Source organism: Crassostrea angulata, chromosome 1, assembly GCF_025612915.1.
Source record: "Crassostrea angulata isolate pt1a10 chromosome 1, ASM2561291v2, whole genome shotgun sequence".
Lineage (NCBI taxonomy): Eukaryota > Metazoa > Mollusca > Bivalvia > Ostreida > Ostreidae > Magallana > Magallana angulata.
Genome location: NC_069111.1, coordinates 31,709,993 through 31,726,898, shown reverse-complemented (window position 1 = coordinate 31,726,898; position 16,906 = coordinate 31,709,993). Strand labels below are relative to the sequence as shown.

The following is a 16,906-nucleotide window of genomic DNA, read 5'->3' as shown; positions in this document are numbered from 1 at the left end:
AATGAACACTTAATAAATACAATTTTATACAATTTTATGAATACCAATAATAGACTTCGCAAAAACCTAGTTTTGTTCACCCAATGTTTTGTCCATTGTAGATTTGTAGTGTAGATTTATTAGTTAATGTTTAACTTTTGCATGCTATGTTTAATGTTTTTGTTTTATGTAACTCATATTCATGACTGTATGCCGCCATGGTAATTGTCAATAAATGAATTGAATATACTTAGGAGCATCGGTTGGGGGGGGGGGGTCCCCACTTTTCCTGCAGCATTTTATTTATTTATTTATTTATTTGCTTATCAACATTTTTTGGATGAGTCTGCCCCCCCCCCTCCCTTTCATGAACGATGCTAGGTAAAAGGGGGTTGATGCGCTCGTCAAAATCTGATTATTGGGCTCAACCAAACGGCCTGGTTGTTCAACTTCATTGAATAATATTTTTGAATTATGATTGCTTATTTAAACGAAGACTTAGAGTATGTTGAAAAATACATTGTCTTATAAATTCCGGAGATTTAAATACCATTCGCACAGCTTTAAATTTATATTATATGCAATATTTCCTGTTTGTGGACAAAACCGCGGGAGATATTTCTGCAAGAAATGGGACCGAAACAAACCCCGTCCAAGCAAGGAAACACCCTTTTTTCTTATTTTTCCAAAAGTCCAGCAGCAAGCAAGAGTAGTCAACCAAATGTTAATGGATCAGATGTGTTGTCGCAGAAGAAATCGCCCAACAAACAGGAAACCCCCACACCAGTGAAGCAGGCGAAAAAGGAACCTAACGATCAAAGTAATATAACTTTAATAACAACTTTACACCATAAGAAGTAAAAACTTCTCGTTTGACAACGATTTGACATGTAGGGCAAACACATATTGCCAGTACGTTGTCAATTATTATGTAATGATTAATGGCTTAATGATGTCATGGGGGATGTACCAGACCGGGCCACTAACCCTGGTCTCCTGAATTTCTGTTCAGGACCTGTACCTAATAAATAGTTTAGCCACCCCCCCCCCCAAAAAAAAAAGAAAAAAAAAGATGGATAAAAATTATGGATACACGCAGATGATAGATGAATTAAAGCTTAGTTGAAAAAAGTGTTTAATTTATAAACCTAATTATATTTGTGCATGTTTCAGACTACAAGGAGGGAGACATAGTATGGAGTAAGTTGGCAGGATACCCTTGGTGGCCATCTTTAGTCTGTTCACACCCAACAGAAAACACACACCTAAAACAAGGGAAGAACCCTCAGGTTCATGTACAGTTTTTTGACACACCTCCAACAAGATCATGGATAAAAGCAAAGTAAGAGTATAATAAATGGACATTTGTTTTTAGACTGGAGGAAAGATGGGAAAGTTTATGAATCGAAATTCACTTTTTAATTTGATTTTGAGCTTTTTGTATTGCTTGTTTATTAATGCATTTTCCACTGTTATTTTGAATGAACATTTAATGCGTGAATTATGCTCAGTGGGTAACAATATACTTTTTTGTCATTCATGCAATAAAAAGAATGCTATGAGAAGTATATTTTTACAGGGATGTTATACCCTATAAGGGCTCAGACCATGAGGACTACAAGAAAGGTGGCAAGTGCCACTCTCTCAATCCTAAAGTGAAGAAAGGGACACAGGAGGCAGACGATGCCCTGAAATTGTCATTGGAGGATCGATTAAAGCTAGTGGTGGATCTCCAGCCCTCTAGTGATGAGGAGGAAGAGGAAATGGATGTGGAAGGTACGCAGTGATAAACTGGTATATCGTGTTTATAGTGTGGCTTACTGTGTTTACATTATAGTGTGGCTTCATGTGATTACAGTATGGCTTGTAGGTAAGGTAGATATTATATTTTTACATGTACATGTAAATTGTTTACAGTATGGCTTGTAGGTAAGGTAAATAGTACATTTGTACTAAGTCTTGTAAATTGCAAGAAATGGCTCTAGTTTTTAATGTAAAATTGGAGGTTAAACATGTGTAGGTTGTCAGGAATACATGTATCTGGTTGACAGATTAAACAGATGGACAGATTTTAAGCCATTTTACTATTAATTTTATTAATTCATTAGAATGCTTTCACTAACTTCATATCTGAAAAAAAAATGGTTTAATTGATATGTAAAGCTATCAAACCGTTTTGCTATCTAGAGGGTGGAGAAAGTGAGGAAAACGAAGCAGACAATAGCAAAGAAAATGAAAATGAAGAGGTATGTCAGAATTTTAAGACTTCTCATGAAAGTACAAAATCATTTGAGAGATGCATTTAAGGAAGATAAAGGATACAGGGTGTAAATTTATGTAAAGAAAGATATGAAATGATTGGTAATTGATGTTTTATCATTAAAAGAAAGATACTTGCATGTTCTGAGGCATGAAAGTTCTATCTTAGAAACCCAAAGGCAGAACAAGAGGCCATGCTGCAAAGAGAAGGCGAATAGTCGTGGCCAGTGACAGTGGAGAATCAGGTGAGGAAGTGTGATAATGCTAAAAGCAAACTGAACTTTTTTTGTTTTGCAAATGAATATTTCACCTTTATATTCTTTTAAATTATACTCAATTACGTTGTTCCAGATTGACATTCCAATTCATTAGATTTAAGAGAATGTCACCATTTATTTGAAAGAGATAGCTATTGATGATTCATTGGAGCATAGACAGATTTAGTGTTAAATATGAATAATGTAGTATGGAGAGAAAAGTATTGGTAACTACAATGTTAAATTTAGTGAATCTTCTGTAAACTTGATTTTAATGAAACACAATTACCATCCCATTAGTTTTGCAACTGCATCATTGGAGAACGTGATAAACCTTTATAATGTATAGAAGAGGCAGTTTGTCGATTTATTCTTGATTAAATACTGTATTGAGGTGTACCAAAGTTGTTTCTTATCTATTTTAGTAGGTTTTAAAATGAATTGAATTTCTTCATATCTTTAGATGATGAGTTTAAGCCCCACTCAGATGAAGGCTCCTCAGAGGATGAAGTTAGTAGTGGAGTAGATGAAGACAAAATTTCAGAACCAGAAACAGAGTCAGAAATAGATTCCCCAGTCAAGGTTTTAATAGTTCCTTCCCTATACAATCAAACTAAACAGCATTTCCTCTGAAACATTAATATTTTCACAACTGGTAGACTCTTCGTTCTAAGTACTATAAAAACCCTCAAGTAAAAAATCTTACATACACTATCGGTAATTCTTGTTAAAACCATTTCTAAATGTGTAGAAATCAAGAAAAGCTGAGGTACCTTCAAGAAAAAGGAAAAGACCAGAAAAGACTACAAAACCATGGCGACCAAAGAAAAGTGAAACGAAAGAAGACGAGGCTGGGTCTGAGGATGAGGCGTCTACTTCTCCCTCCACAAGCCGCTCTCTTGCCCTCTCCACACCATCTGTTGGGATGAAAACCAAATCTAAACTGGCCTCTTTTGCTGCTGTTGATCTGGTACACATTAATTATGTTTCATGTACATGAACCTATAAATAGAAACTTTGCTATCTAATTTTAATGCATTGATACATGAACATGAAAAGTGTCAAACAAAAATTTCTTGTAATGCAGTTGAGAAATCCTGATCATAAGTTACTAGTATTACAGTAAATTGAATACTAATGTTTTGTTGAACAGGACACAAAACCTGCCAAAGGACCACAGGAGGAAACAAACTATCCATACCTTAAGTTAGAATTCCTTCAGCCAGATAAAATCAAGTAAGTACACTAGCAAATTACTGTGCTCACTCAGGTTTGGACAAAATTTTGTGTATGGTAACAGCTACAGTGTGTACTGAATGTTTGACTGAATGTTACAGGGATATAAAGAAAAAAAGTAAAAATGACCCAGAGTATGATCCCAAAACTTTGTATGTACCCGATTCCTTTTTGAAGCAACAGACACCAGTAAGTGTTCAGTAATTTACATGTAAATTTCAATAAAACATTTTAAAAGTTGAATTTCATGTATGTGAATTTCAGTATTATTTCGGAATTGTTGGTTTACCTTATTTTTCACCCAATAAGCAATGCTTGATACACATTGATGAATGCAGATGTTAAAAAATCAAATTTGTATTGTTTTAGGCAATGAGACAGTGGTGGGAATTGAAATCCAAACATTATGATGCTGTCTTATTTTTCAAGGTAATGTGCGGAAATTTCAAAATTTCACCTGAGATAGATGAAATGTGACACTGCTTTCTCCAGAATCTTGTCTATAGATTTTGATATGATGAAGAACTGTTCATGTTGTCTACTTGTATTTTATAGATGGGGAAGTTCTATGAATTGTTCAACATGGATGCTGCTGTTGGAGTGAAGGAACTTGGGCTGATCTACATGAAAGTAAATCATAACTACTGTAAACCTACTATTTTTTTCATATGAGGGAGGATTTTGCAAAAGTTCAAACCTTGTCATCTTGAAAAATTTACTTCCTGAACCAGTGGCCAAAATTCTCTTTTAGTGTTAGTTGTTTTCGAAGAAAAAGGCTGGATTGCAAATATAGGTGGCTTTGAAAGATACATGTATTATCAGTAGTAAATAGAGAAATAATGTTGCAAATATATGTTGGTTTACAGTGTTGTAATTGCAGAGTTTCAAAAAATAATATTTTCAATTTCTGCGCCAAGTTTTCTCTGTAAAACTTGATGTAAATGAACTGCAAATAAATGTGTGGCAGAATTTGACTGATATTTTTTTGTCAGGGAGAACAAGCTCACTCAGGTTTTCCAGAAATAGCATACAGTAGATACGCGGACATGCTGATCCAGAAAGGTTACAAGGTCGCCAGGATAGAGCAGACGGAGACCCCAGACATGATGACAGAGAGAGTCAAAAACAGTAAGTACAGCTCCAAGCTCAAGGAACAACTCATAATTAATGCTAATGTTCTTCCAAACAACAAAATAATCATGAAAGCACGAAAGAAATATATGGAATTATTGATATGGGAAGTTCCTGCATATGTGGCTCCTAATGTAGTGTTATATTTGTCAATATATACAGTATCTATGCTTAAAGCTTACCAAAAGGTCAGTGGTAGATACTAGATTGACAAATAGAAAATGGCGACTATGATGGGATTTCAAGCAGACATTAATAAATTGCAGATGAAATAAATAAATACTGAAAGGACCGTTATTGTGTAGCGAAGTAATAACTTGCTTGGTTCTTTAAGTATTTAAAAACAGATCTTCATAAATAACCATAATAGATGTTATGCTTTTTGTTTTAGTTTCAGGTCTGTACTCTAAATATTGTTAACCTCCGTTACTATGGTTTTGGGTAACCCTCATCAGTTACTATGACAACGAATTGTTTTACAGTGGGAATCCCTGCCACCAAGTTTGACAAAGTCGTCAAAAGAGAGATCTGTAGGATCACCACCAAAGGCACCCAGACATTTAATGTGACAGATGGGGATATAGCTGAGGCAAACAGTAGCTATCTACTGGCTCTCTGTGAAAAGGTGAGATCAGTAAATGCTCAAATCTCAGATGTTGGTTTCTTCATGCTTGAAAAGGGAATACAAGCAGTAGAAATTTAATTTCGGGGTAGGGATACTTTGTCCTGCTTTTCTTGAAATCACAAAGTAAATGGACTACATTATATGACAGATGGTTGAATATACTCTGATTTTCTTGCTTTATTCAGGATGATGGTCAGTTTGGACAGAGCACCTATGGAGTGTGTTTTGTTGACACAACGATAGGAAAATTTCAGGTAATTTTAATATGAATAAAATTGCCAACCAAACACATTGCTTAATATGTAGTGTTGTATGTTTTTGCAGCGTATTTCCCCACACTTTGCATTCACATTAATATGTACATTCATAAAAATTGAAACAGACATTATGGATGCAGATGTGAATGTTTTCCCACAAAAATCTTGCTCTTTTTTCTTCATAAAAATGAATCTTTCCAACTGGAACCTTTTGTTATAAACTTAAAGTACATATCTGTGTGTACTGTTACAGATGGGACAGTTCACAGATGACAGGTATTGTTCCAGGTTAAGGACACTGATCGCTCACTTTACACCTGTGCAGGTAAGAATTATCAAGGCGTATAAGTCATGACAGATCTATTCATTAAAATGTAATGAAAATTTGACAGCAGTTGTCAGATGGGAATAAAGTAGTCTCTGCATCATTATATATTGAGTACTCCCAAGTTTAACTCGATGTAAATCAATGAAGCTGATATTGTAAATGTTGGTTCTTATCTTGCAGGTACTGATGCCAAGAGGGAGGGTGTCTGAAAAGACATCAAGCCTGATCAACAATAACCTGTCCTCCGTTATTAAGGAGTACCTACGACCAGACACAGAATTCTGGGATAGCAGTAAGACCCTCAAAGTCCTAGCAGAGGAGGAGTACTTCAAGTGTGAGGAGGAGGTGGTGTGGCCAGAGTGTCTCAAGAAGATGATGTCTGATGGTAGGACCAACTTGAAAGTTTCTGACAGTATACAGTACATCAATGTTTATAAATATCTAGAATTATATATGTACAATTCTTTAGTTACTTTTACCTTCTTATCCTTATATTTTGCGGAGTTGAAGATTTTTGTTTGAAAGAATTTCTTTAACTTTATGGATGAATTGTAAGTTCATATATCAGGTAGATAAACATGTAATTAAATTATTTTTATATGAACATGTATGTTTATAGTGATAGCATTGTTTATTGGTATAGCAAACATTGCAATATACATAATACTAACTTAAAGAAATATAATTTGTTCTGTAGGGGACACTCTATGTCTGAGTGCTGCTGATGAATACAGTCTGGCTGTGTCTTCATTGGGAGCCATGATCTGGTGAGAAAACTCAATTTTTCTAACTAAAACCTGTATATACATGTACCTGTTCACCTCATCTCAAGATATATCTTGAAAAGTGGAAGCTCAAAAATTTTACTTCTACTCCATTTACTGTCTTTAATGTACATGAAATAGGATATTATTTCCAGAAAATGACCTGTCTGCTGTATCTGACATATTATGTTTCCAGGTACCTGCAATACAGTTTGATGGACCAGGAGCTCTTGTCCATGAAGAACTTTGAGGAATACATCCCTGTAGACTCAGAAAAAACCACTATTAAAGAAAAGTCTGCTTTCATGAAAAATCAGCACATGGTAGTTATTCCTATTACATCATTGAATATTGCTTTCATTAACACAAAGAATGAAACTCATGCAACATGTCTTACAAGTGAAGGATGGAAAGGATTTGTTTTTCCTGTAACTTTTTGTATAAAAAATATTTGCTTCTGGGTTTGTGTAAAGAAGTTCAACTTTTACTCATAAAACTGTCAATTTTAATCAAATATTAGGCACTTTGTTGTATGTGGATTTTCTACATTATTTTGATTTGAATTCTATCATAAAAATTCCATGTAACTAAAGATTATGACCCCATAAAAGCAGTACATGATCTTTTCAAGAAGGGTCTTCAAAGAAGTTTATATGTTTTGTTCAAGGTCATGTTTATCCTTTTAATGTCCAAGTGTATCCACATCTCTGTAGCTGTACTTTGCCCTACAGGTACTATAGATTGTCCTCAAGTGTCTAACATTACACATTTCAATTGTTCAGGTACTGGATGGACTGACCTTGAGAAACCTTGACGTGGCCGACCTCTACGGGTCACAGGAAGGAACTCTGTTGTCTCGACTGAACCAGTGCGTCACTCCATTTGGTATGTCCAAAGTGTTATGTTACATGAAAACAGTCATTGTAGTCATACAAGCAAACACCAACAATTTGAGTAAGCCTGCATGTTAACTGTATTGAAGGTAAGCGGTTGTTCAAGCAGTGGTTGTGTGCCCCCCTCTGTAACCCTTCCTCCATCAATGATCGACTCAATGCTGTGGAGGATCTGAATGTGGTCCCAGACATCATGGCTGAGGTCATAGATATGATCAGGAAACTTCCTGACTTGGAGCGGATACTCAGCAAGTAAGTGTATAGACCAGACCCCATTAATTTTCCTTATGTATTAAAATTCTCAGCCTCAAATCTGGGGTTTTACTTCAAAATTGTCCTCCTGTCCTTTTGTGTTGAGATCCGCTGGAGTAATATCAAAATGTTGGTTTCGACTTGGCCATGAGAACATGGTTCATGGCAGGTTTTAGTGGCAGCACAGCGTAGAACAAACTCTAGCACAATCAAGAGTTTGTTTTAGAATTTTTTTCAGTAGGAGAAGGTGTAGAGGAGAAATGAAATTCATTTACATTTACTGTAGTTATAAGATAAATATTTTCTGTAGGTTCCACAGCCTGGGATCTGCGGCTCGTTGTAAAACACACCCAGATAGTAGAGCCATCTTCTTTGATGAAGCAAAATACAGGTAATGTGAAAAACAGAGTAGGAATTTCAAGTGACACATTAAAACTTCTTATGACACTAGTGTGCATTATTTTTTATTTGTGAATTGTCATTTGAGTACAGATCCACATTTAGTACATTTGACAATTTCTGTAAGCAATTATTTTGTTTATTTCATGCAGTAAATAACACTTGTCCGTGGCCACAAATATATGTGAGCAGATGTTGCTTGAGAATCTGGCACTTATTTATTGCAAGAGTTGGTTCTGACTTGAAATATTCTTAACTTTTAATTAAGTTTTATAAAAATTGGAAAGGTAAACTGTAGTATTAAACTTCAAACTTATAATAAATAGGCCGGGCTGTTTAAACATTACAATTTATTCATTTAACAATTGTTTCATTTCTTACAGTAAGAAGAAAATAGAGGATTTCCTATCTACAATAGAAGGATTTAAGGTGGCACAGAAAGTAGCATTGAAGTTCAAGTCTCATGTTGAGAATTTCACGTATGTTATTTTTTGAGTTGCAGTCTTTCCTAGAATAAAATATTTCATATGTCAGAGGTCAATTTTAAATGTGTGAAAATCAGACATTACATTGTAAAATGATTTGCGTTTGGATATAACGTGATATGATGATTTGCAGGTCGAAGCTGCTTAAACAGACTATGACATTAGACACAGCTGATGATAAAGGGCTATTTCCTGATTTGAAAAAGGAATTGGATTTCTTTGATGTAAGAAATACATACAACGGTTACAAATTTAATTAAAATAATGCACATACTGTACATGTACAAAAAACTGATGTAGAAAAACAGGCAGGGTTTTATTAAACTGAGTTATGTGTAATGTCCAATTTGTTTATACTTTAAAACATCTTCATCTTTCATCATGAATATACAGTGTAGCGATGTGCAGTTGTAGTAGTGCATGATGAATGATTAACAATCCATCTCATATTGTGATATATGCAAGATATAAGTACTATTCAATTGATATGAAAAGAATGGTACAGATACATTGGATTGCACATTGATAATTAAGGATGTAATCATGTATCCTGTTTTGATTTTTGTTTGCAGAATGCTTTTGACCATGCAAAGGCAAAGAAAGATGGGGTCATTCTACCAAACAAAGGTAATTATTGTTAAGAAAGAATTTTTAAAATCAAGTTAAACTCATGAAAATATTTCTACAATATGATGAAAGCTAAGAAACATCAAGAGTCTTTAACTACACAACATTTCAACATATCTGTTCATGAACATGTTTATAAACTAGCTTTTATAATAATGCCTATTTACGTGCAAGTCTATTTCTTCGAAATGTTTTCAACATAACATAACATCTTCAACAGAAGAATTCAAACTGATTTTTCCAATAAAGTGTAATGAGCTGCATTGAAGTCTGTGATTAAGTAGCCTGGGTGTTGTAGGAGTGAGTCCAGAGTATGACAGTGCTAAGGCGGATCTGAAGGCGGCGGAGCGGGGACTGGAGGAGTACCTGGACAGACAGAGACAGAGGCTGGGCTGTAGAGTAAGCACAGCTTTGTTTTATTTTCTGTATGAATCCTGTAAATATCAGAATACTGAATACACCTACATTTACCTGGACAGACAGCTGGATAGAGGCTGAGCTAAAGGCATACAGGTAACTCTCGATAGCTCGAAGTCCATGGGACCGAGGAAAAACTTCAAGGTTTCAAGAGTTCGGAATTTTCCAGGTTGACCGACGGGTTTTAAAATTAGTCTTACCGGATGTTATGATTCAGCCATTTATTTAGTGCTAACCTTACGCACGTGCTTAAACAACGTTTTCTTTTCAGTAAAATATACAGAAATGGGTGTTTTTCTTTAAAACTGAATAAAACAGCTATTAAATAAATTCATAATAATTATTTATTTTATGCATCATATTAAGACCAGATTGCTCAGTACTACTGTACTGCGAGACGATCGACATGTCATAAATGTGATAACCGAGTTCCACCCATTGTTCCCACTGTACAGGTCCTTCACCAGCTGTAAGAACTTGTTCAGCAATAATCATTATAATGACAATGATGCTGCTAAACATAATTTTTACAGTTTTATAATTTTAATATTTTGACCATGGCTCAATATCATCGTTTCGTCTCAATTAATTTCTCATTTTCATTGCGTCTCCAAATTATCGTAAAACGGTTGGTGTTGATTATAGTTTAGGTATCGGTATGGGCAATCATCAAACAATTATCCCCTTGCAGGACCAGTGTCGCCTAAATAAACAACCCGTGACACGGGTCCCGCGTCTAACGCCTGGAGCAATTTAAATGACCAAGTAGGTGTTAATTAGGTATAGCGCTTGGAGATACAGGGCGACTTCGAGGGATCGAGAGTAAAAAACTATAGATTATGAATAACGGGACTTCAGTTTGACTTCGAGGGATCAAGGGTTTCGAGAGATCAAGAGTTCGAGAAATCAAGAGTAAATTTGCTTAGTTATATAGGGAAAAAAATCGGGACCCTAGACTCACTTCGAGCGATCAAGAACTTCGAGGGATCGAAGTTCGAGCCATCGAGAGTTACCTGTATATGTATATATCATTGTTTTCATCCAGAGGGCTTTTATAGGCAGTGCTGCTTTCCAATCCATTTGTTTTTCATAATGATATTATTGTTTGAATTTGAATATTGTTTTCATGAATATTGTAATAGGGAAATTGACTCTAAATGCATATAATTCTCCAAGTGAAATATGATCCTTTCCCTTTATACATTAATGCATTTGAGCACTTATTTGTTGTCTTTACAGAATCTGACTTACTGGGGATCTGGAAAAAATCGCTATCAAATAGAAGTACCAGAGAGTGCACTGAAGAAGGTCCCAGATGAGTACCACCTGATGTCATCCAAGAAGGGGGCCAAGCGGTACCGTACCACAGACATCGAGGATCAGTTGGTGGATCTGACTGATGCTGAGGAGCGTAAAGACGCTGCCCTCAAGGACACAATGAGGAGACTTTTCTACAGCTTTGATGAAAGGTATATGGAATGATAAGTACATGTCCTTAAAGATAGCAAAGATTGCCTAAGATATAATTACTTGTTTTGTACAAATTGTGTGTCCTCAGTGTAAAGTATTCCAAAGAACTGTAATTGAAGAGAGATTTATGTGCCCTATAATGAAAAAATAGTTCAAAGAATCGATGTAGATTTAGTAAACACAACTGACTGCCATTGTACAACAGATACAAGACCTGGGATACAGCCATCCAGTGTCTGTCAGTGTTGGACGTTCTGATGTCCCTGGCTAAATATGTGGGGGCAGCTGATGGTGTGACCTGTAGACCAGAGATCATCGAACCCAGCTCAGACACAGAGGTCAGTATTTGTCACCGCATTACATCTTATCTATAGATATCTTACTACTGGTAGTAATCTCTATGAAGCTGCAGAGTGTCAGAGATTTCTTGCTCAGGATAAACTCTGATTGTTAGAAAAATGGTTTATGAGTGGTGAAAGCATTTGATTTTTGATACAACTAAAAAAATTCTCTAAATTAGAAAAGCATGAATTTTAATAGGAAAAATTGGTCAGAGATTGAAATGCTGGCTTAAATGAAGGTTCAGTGCATACATTGCAAGTTATTTGTGTATTTGATGAACTGTTAAGCATTTTTGATAGTGCTAGCTTTTTGTTCTGTTCACTATTATCTTTATATACAGCCTTTTGTTGAGATACGAGAGGCAAGACATCCTTGTGTCACTAGGACTTTTGGAGGAGGAGACTTTATCCCTAATGACACTGTCATCGGCATTCCAGATGTAAGTCAACATCAAATCTAGACTCCATTGATAACAATCAGCAGATACATTGTATTTATTACACCCCACGCAACACACAATAAATATTTTTTCTAATTTCTATAATTCTATTGTTGGACTTCTTTCAAATTTAGGAGTTAGACATGGAGGAGGGAGATGAACAGAACAGCAGCAGTAAGATCGTCCTGGTAACTGGTCCTAACATGGGAGGTAAATCTACTCTCATGAGGCAGGTTGGACTAATCACCGTTATGGCTCAAATGGGATGTTACGTACCTGCTGAAAAATGTCGACTCACTCCTGTGGACAGAGTGTTTACAAGACTTGGAGCCAGTGACAGAATAATGTCAGGTAATCCTTGTTTTCATTCTTGTACAGCTCATAGCACAGTACTTTTAAAATTGAATTAAAAGTTATCATTGAACATTTCTTAGCACAGTAATTAGTTTAATTAAAAGTATAAAATTCATAACCGTTTTTTCCCCACAGGTGAAAGCACTTTTTATGTGGAGTTAAGCGAGACAGCAGCTATCTTACAACATGCTACTAAACACTCACTTGTCCTGATTGATGAATTGGGTAAGATTTTTTATACGGCTATTTTAATGTATGCTTTAATGATTAAAAGAATATTTAATAAATATATATAAAAATTGTTAGTATCCATGCATGAATAGTTATTACATGACAAGTTAAAAAAAATTATAGTATGATTGCAAACACAAGATTTAAGAAATTGATAAAAACATGGTGCTTAAAGACTAGATTTTAAAAATTTATATTTTTTATACTATGTACATTTTAAAAATTTCGTATGTAATAATCCTTTGAGAGGGTTTAAAAGATTATCAATTGACAAGGTTTCAGTAATTGATAGAACAATCACAGGACCTGATTGAGCCCTTCTGTATTAATGTTACCAATGTTTTGATTGTGACAGGTCGGGGTACAGCTACCTATGACGGGACGGCCATTGCGTGCGCGGTGGTGAGGGAGCTGTCGGAGAGCCTGTGTTGTAGGACGCTGTTCTCCACACACTATCACTCCCTGGTGGAGGAGTTCTCCCACGACCCAAACATCAGACTGGGACACATGGTAAAACTCTCAGTCACTGAAATTACTGTTTATATATTATTTTTGGGGATTCTGCAAAAACACACACAATATCTGATACAATGTCGGCTTTGCAATTTTTGGTGATATCAAAATGTTCATGAAAAAAGATGATCGCAAAATTAAACAATAAGGAGCTCTCTCAAGTCACACAAACAATTTACATGCACAGTCAAATTTTTATGTGTAAAGTAGCAAGGTGATGTTGTCATACTTGTACATGATTTTTGTGGACTATTTCAGTCCTGTATGGTGGAGAATGAGGGAGATCCAGCAGAGGAAACCATCACCTTTCTCTACAAATTTGCTAAAGGAGCATGTCCTAAGAGCTACGGTTTTAATGTGGCACGACTAGCCAATATTCCAGACGAGGTATGTGTAAATAATTTTATTGAAATACATATGAATTGTATTCGACATTGTCGATTGATAGTCTTTGAAATGTGTATCATACTGTATTTATTATGGTCATAAATTATAATGGATTTACATCTTCAAAGATATGAACTGCGGTTTTTATTACAATTTATACAAAGATATTTTCGCAAATTACAGGTTGTTAAACTTGCCAAAGAGAAAGCCAAGGAATTTGAATTTGATGTAGAAAGAAAGAAATTATTCAGGTAATTATTTCAGATAATTACAGTGTATATGTATTAACATGTTTTACATGTATTAATCAAAACAGAAAAAAAGCTTATAAATTGACACATGTACGAAACGAGAAAAAACAGGCCTTTTGATTTATTCCTGTGTGTTTTTTCTTAAAATAAGAACAAAATGGTGAAAACTGTAGATGATATTTGTATGTTATAAATTTCTTTTTTTCATCATTTGTGAAAAGTCAAACTACAGTATGTGAACATTTTGGCAAATCCAAACTAATTTGATTTAATTGGTTTTCTGTGGTTTCATGAACATTTGTTGGAACACCAATTTAAGGATGACGTTAACTCAGAATGAAAAAAAAATCCACTGATGATAATGAAAAACCAACTAGTGTGTGTTATAGACCTTACATGGTAGTGTCATTCTTCACTTTCAAAAAAGTAGGTCAATGACCTACTTTTTGAGTTAATGGCCATTTAATATTTTTTGAAAATTTCAGAAAAATCCATAAAGATTTTACACTATGATTGAGATTTTCTTAATTGTGAAAATAATACAAATTGCTTAACTCTTTAACAAATGAAATACAGTTTATGAATGGTAGTGACATTAAATAGATACAAAGCATTAAGTTTTCAGTCACAATTTTTATAGATATTCTTGTCCGAATTTCCTCTATCAGTTTTCAAATTACAACCCATTTTTGATTCAATATAACAAAAAACTGAATGATGATAATGCTAAAGCATTTATAGTATTAAACTAAGTATATTGACTTTTCTCTGCTTGCATAACATTTATATGAGGTCAATGATCAAAATTTTGAGATATGGTGTCTTTTATCATTTTTAAGCATTTTTCAATATTTTTGTAGTGTGTGCCATACGATTATCTAAACGAAAAAGCAAGATAAAACCAACAGAAAATATTCAAAATTATGTGGACTAACAAATCAAATCTTAACTTTAAATATGGTAGCACTTCCAAAAATATATCAGTGGAAAACAAAATATGACAAATTTAGTCCGAATTTCCTCTGTTTTGCTAAAATTCAAACTTTGTCAGAGCCTAATTCCATAATTTAGTAAATATATCGATTTTTATGTCAATAATAATTCATTTCATAAACACTTTTTGTATTTAAAACAAATTTTACTCATGAAATTGAACTTTTTAACAGTCCGGATTTGAGAACTCAAACCCTGAGTAAACAACGTCCTTAAGTGAATTTCCTTGTTCAGTTGATCCACAAAATCAAATGTTCATCAATTAAGACTTGATAGGAGATTTGTCCTTGAATTACATTTTCTCGAAACAGTGAAGTTTTCTTTATTACGTACTCCACAACAATTAATACATGTACTTTGATATTAATTAAACCACAGTATTATTTTATGACTTTGTAGATTTGTTTTTCACAGATCTTAGTCTAAATTATATCAAAAGCATTTAACAAATCTAGACACTCGAATTAATCTTATTTATTTTTATTGCATACTTTAAGGTCATTATGGAATGATGACTCCGTGGAGAACATTAAGAAAACACAGCAGCTTATTCCAGATGAGGCCTAGAGAGAAATGACTAGTGCAAAAATTGTTGTAGTGCTCAAAACTTTTCAACTGTGGACAATAAACCTCACGACTGATGCCCCCAGTGCACACTATAAAGGTTTCTTGATTGACAGTATTATATATTGGATTTTTGACATGGCTGTCAGAATTTTCTTGCATGTGAACAATTAAGTGTCAGAATTGATTGAATGGAACAAAAACAATCCCTATTTCATCATATATGTACTGTTCAAAAAATTCATTTATCATCATTTCAACATTATATATTTTGTTAGATGCAATCAAATTTTGTTTTTATTTTAGATACAAATTTTCCAGCTTTTATAAAAATAAAACAAATACAAAGCAGTGAATGTTTTATGTCTTTCCTTTCCCCACAATTAGTTCTCTTAATTCGTAAAGAATGATATCCTGTAATATATAAAAATAGACCCCTTTTTAAACAATGAATTATAGAAATTAAATGCTTTTGATAATTTCTAAAACAAGAGGAATAAATATGACACATCCTGATTAATTTTGATAGCTTTGATTGTTTTATCCATGTTTGAAAGAAATGATGAGGCAATAATTATTTGTAGAAAATCTTTTATTTGATTTAAATTTTGATGTAAAGAGGATAGTGTAAAATAAATATAAAACACAGCAGGAGTTCTTTCTGGCATAATCAAATACTGGTATACTGTAGTATAGTTTAAATTTCTGGGGGCCAATTTTTGTGGATTATGCGTGTTTTGCTTATTCTTGGGGATGTAATTTCGTGAACAAAAATTTGTTTTTGTCGAGAATGTAAATTTGTGGGGAAGTGCTATCCACGAAAATAGAGCCACCACAAATTTTAATGATTCCACAGTAAATGTTTATGTATTTCAGGGGTAAATTCTAGCAACTAATTTTTTTGTTCCCATTTTTAGACGGTGGCTATAAATAGCCACGGTCTATTGCTACGGTCCTGACCGGAAGAGTATTTCTCACGGGGACCCTAGCGGATAACGAACGATAACTCTGTTAGGTATGCAGTGTTACACGCAGTGTTTTATCTATGTGTCGATTTCAGTATGATAATTAATTTTAATTTTATCAGATATTTTAAGCATTATAGCTGCTAATCATTTTGTACATATATTTCAATAATTTATGAATTTGTGTTTTATTTTAAATGAGCCGTTACCCTGTCTGCTTACGCGGTATCGATAATTTATGCACCAACTGCCAGTTGTGACGTTAAACTCTGTATCAGGACTGCATAAACTATATCACTGCGATAATTGGCTAAGAGATCTCACAATAATCGCTTCTTGTTTTTTTATGATGTAAACAATTGTCAGAAACACACACAATTTAAAAAGGTTTGCCATTTTATATTTCAGCAAGTATGCTTCATCGATAAATTCATTTTTAATGCATATTAATTTTAGTTGAGGAAGAATATTTATTTTTTTGTAGCTTA

The 16,906-nt window shown here is 34.2% G+C and overlaps 1 protein-coding gene across 1 annotated transcript; it reads left to right on the top strand.

Moving 5' to 3' along the window:
• Positions 1-574: 574 nt before the first annotated feature.
• Positions 575-15,805, top strand: LOC128191475 (DNA mismatch repair protein Msh6-like). Its single transcript, XM_052863563.1, has 34 exons — positions 575-799; positions 1,153-1,321; positions 1,559-1,755; positions 2,167-2,225; positions 2,408-2,483; positions 2,959-3,077; positions 3,247-3,465; positions 3,649-3,731; positions 3,833-3,920; positions 4,101-4,160; positions 4,287-4,361; positions 4,724-4,859; positions 5,345-5,487; positions 5,673-5,741; positions 5,998-6,069; positions 6,253-6,457; positions 6,770-6,839; positions 7,033-7,159; positions 7,619-7,721; positions 7,819-7,981; positions 8,292-8,372; positions 8,764-8,859; positions 8,999-9,089; positions 9,438-9,492; positions 9,791-9,891; positions 11,149-11,378; positions 11,585-11,717; positions 12,062-12,160; positions 12,295-12,511; positions 12,650-12,739; positions 13,101-13,255; positions 13,517-13,645; positions 13,829-13,896; positions 15,387-15,805. The coding sequence occupies exons 1-34, from the start codon at positions 610-612 to the stop codon at positions 15,454-15,456; spliced, it is 4,038 nt and encodes a 1,345-aa protein (XP_052719523.1). The 5' UTR covers positions 575-609; the 3' UTR covers positions 15,457-15,805.
• Positions 15,806-16,906: the final 1,101 nt, after the last annotated feature.

Excerpts from the sequence above, each read along its gene's own strand:
- LOC128191475 (XM_052863563.1), top strand. The coding sequence starts at position 610 with ATGGGACCGAAACAAACCCCGTCCAAGCAAGGAAACACCCTTTTTTCT. Across the intron at positions 6,840-7,032 it reads TCATTGGGAGCCATGATCTG|GTACCTGCAATACAGTTTGA; the intron begins GTGAGAAAACTC and ends TTATGTTTCCAG. Across the intron at positions 13,256-13,516 it reads ACATCAGACTGGGACACATG|TCCTGTATGGTGGAGAATGA; the intron begins GTAAAACTCTCA and ends GGACTATTTCAG.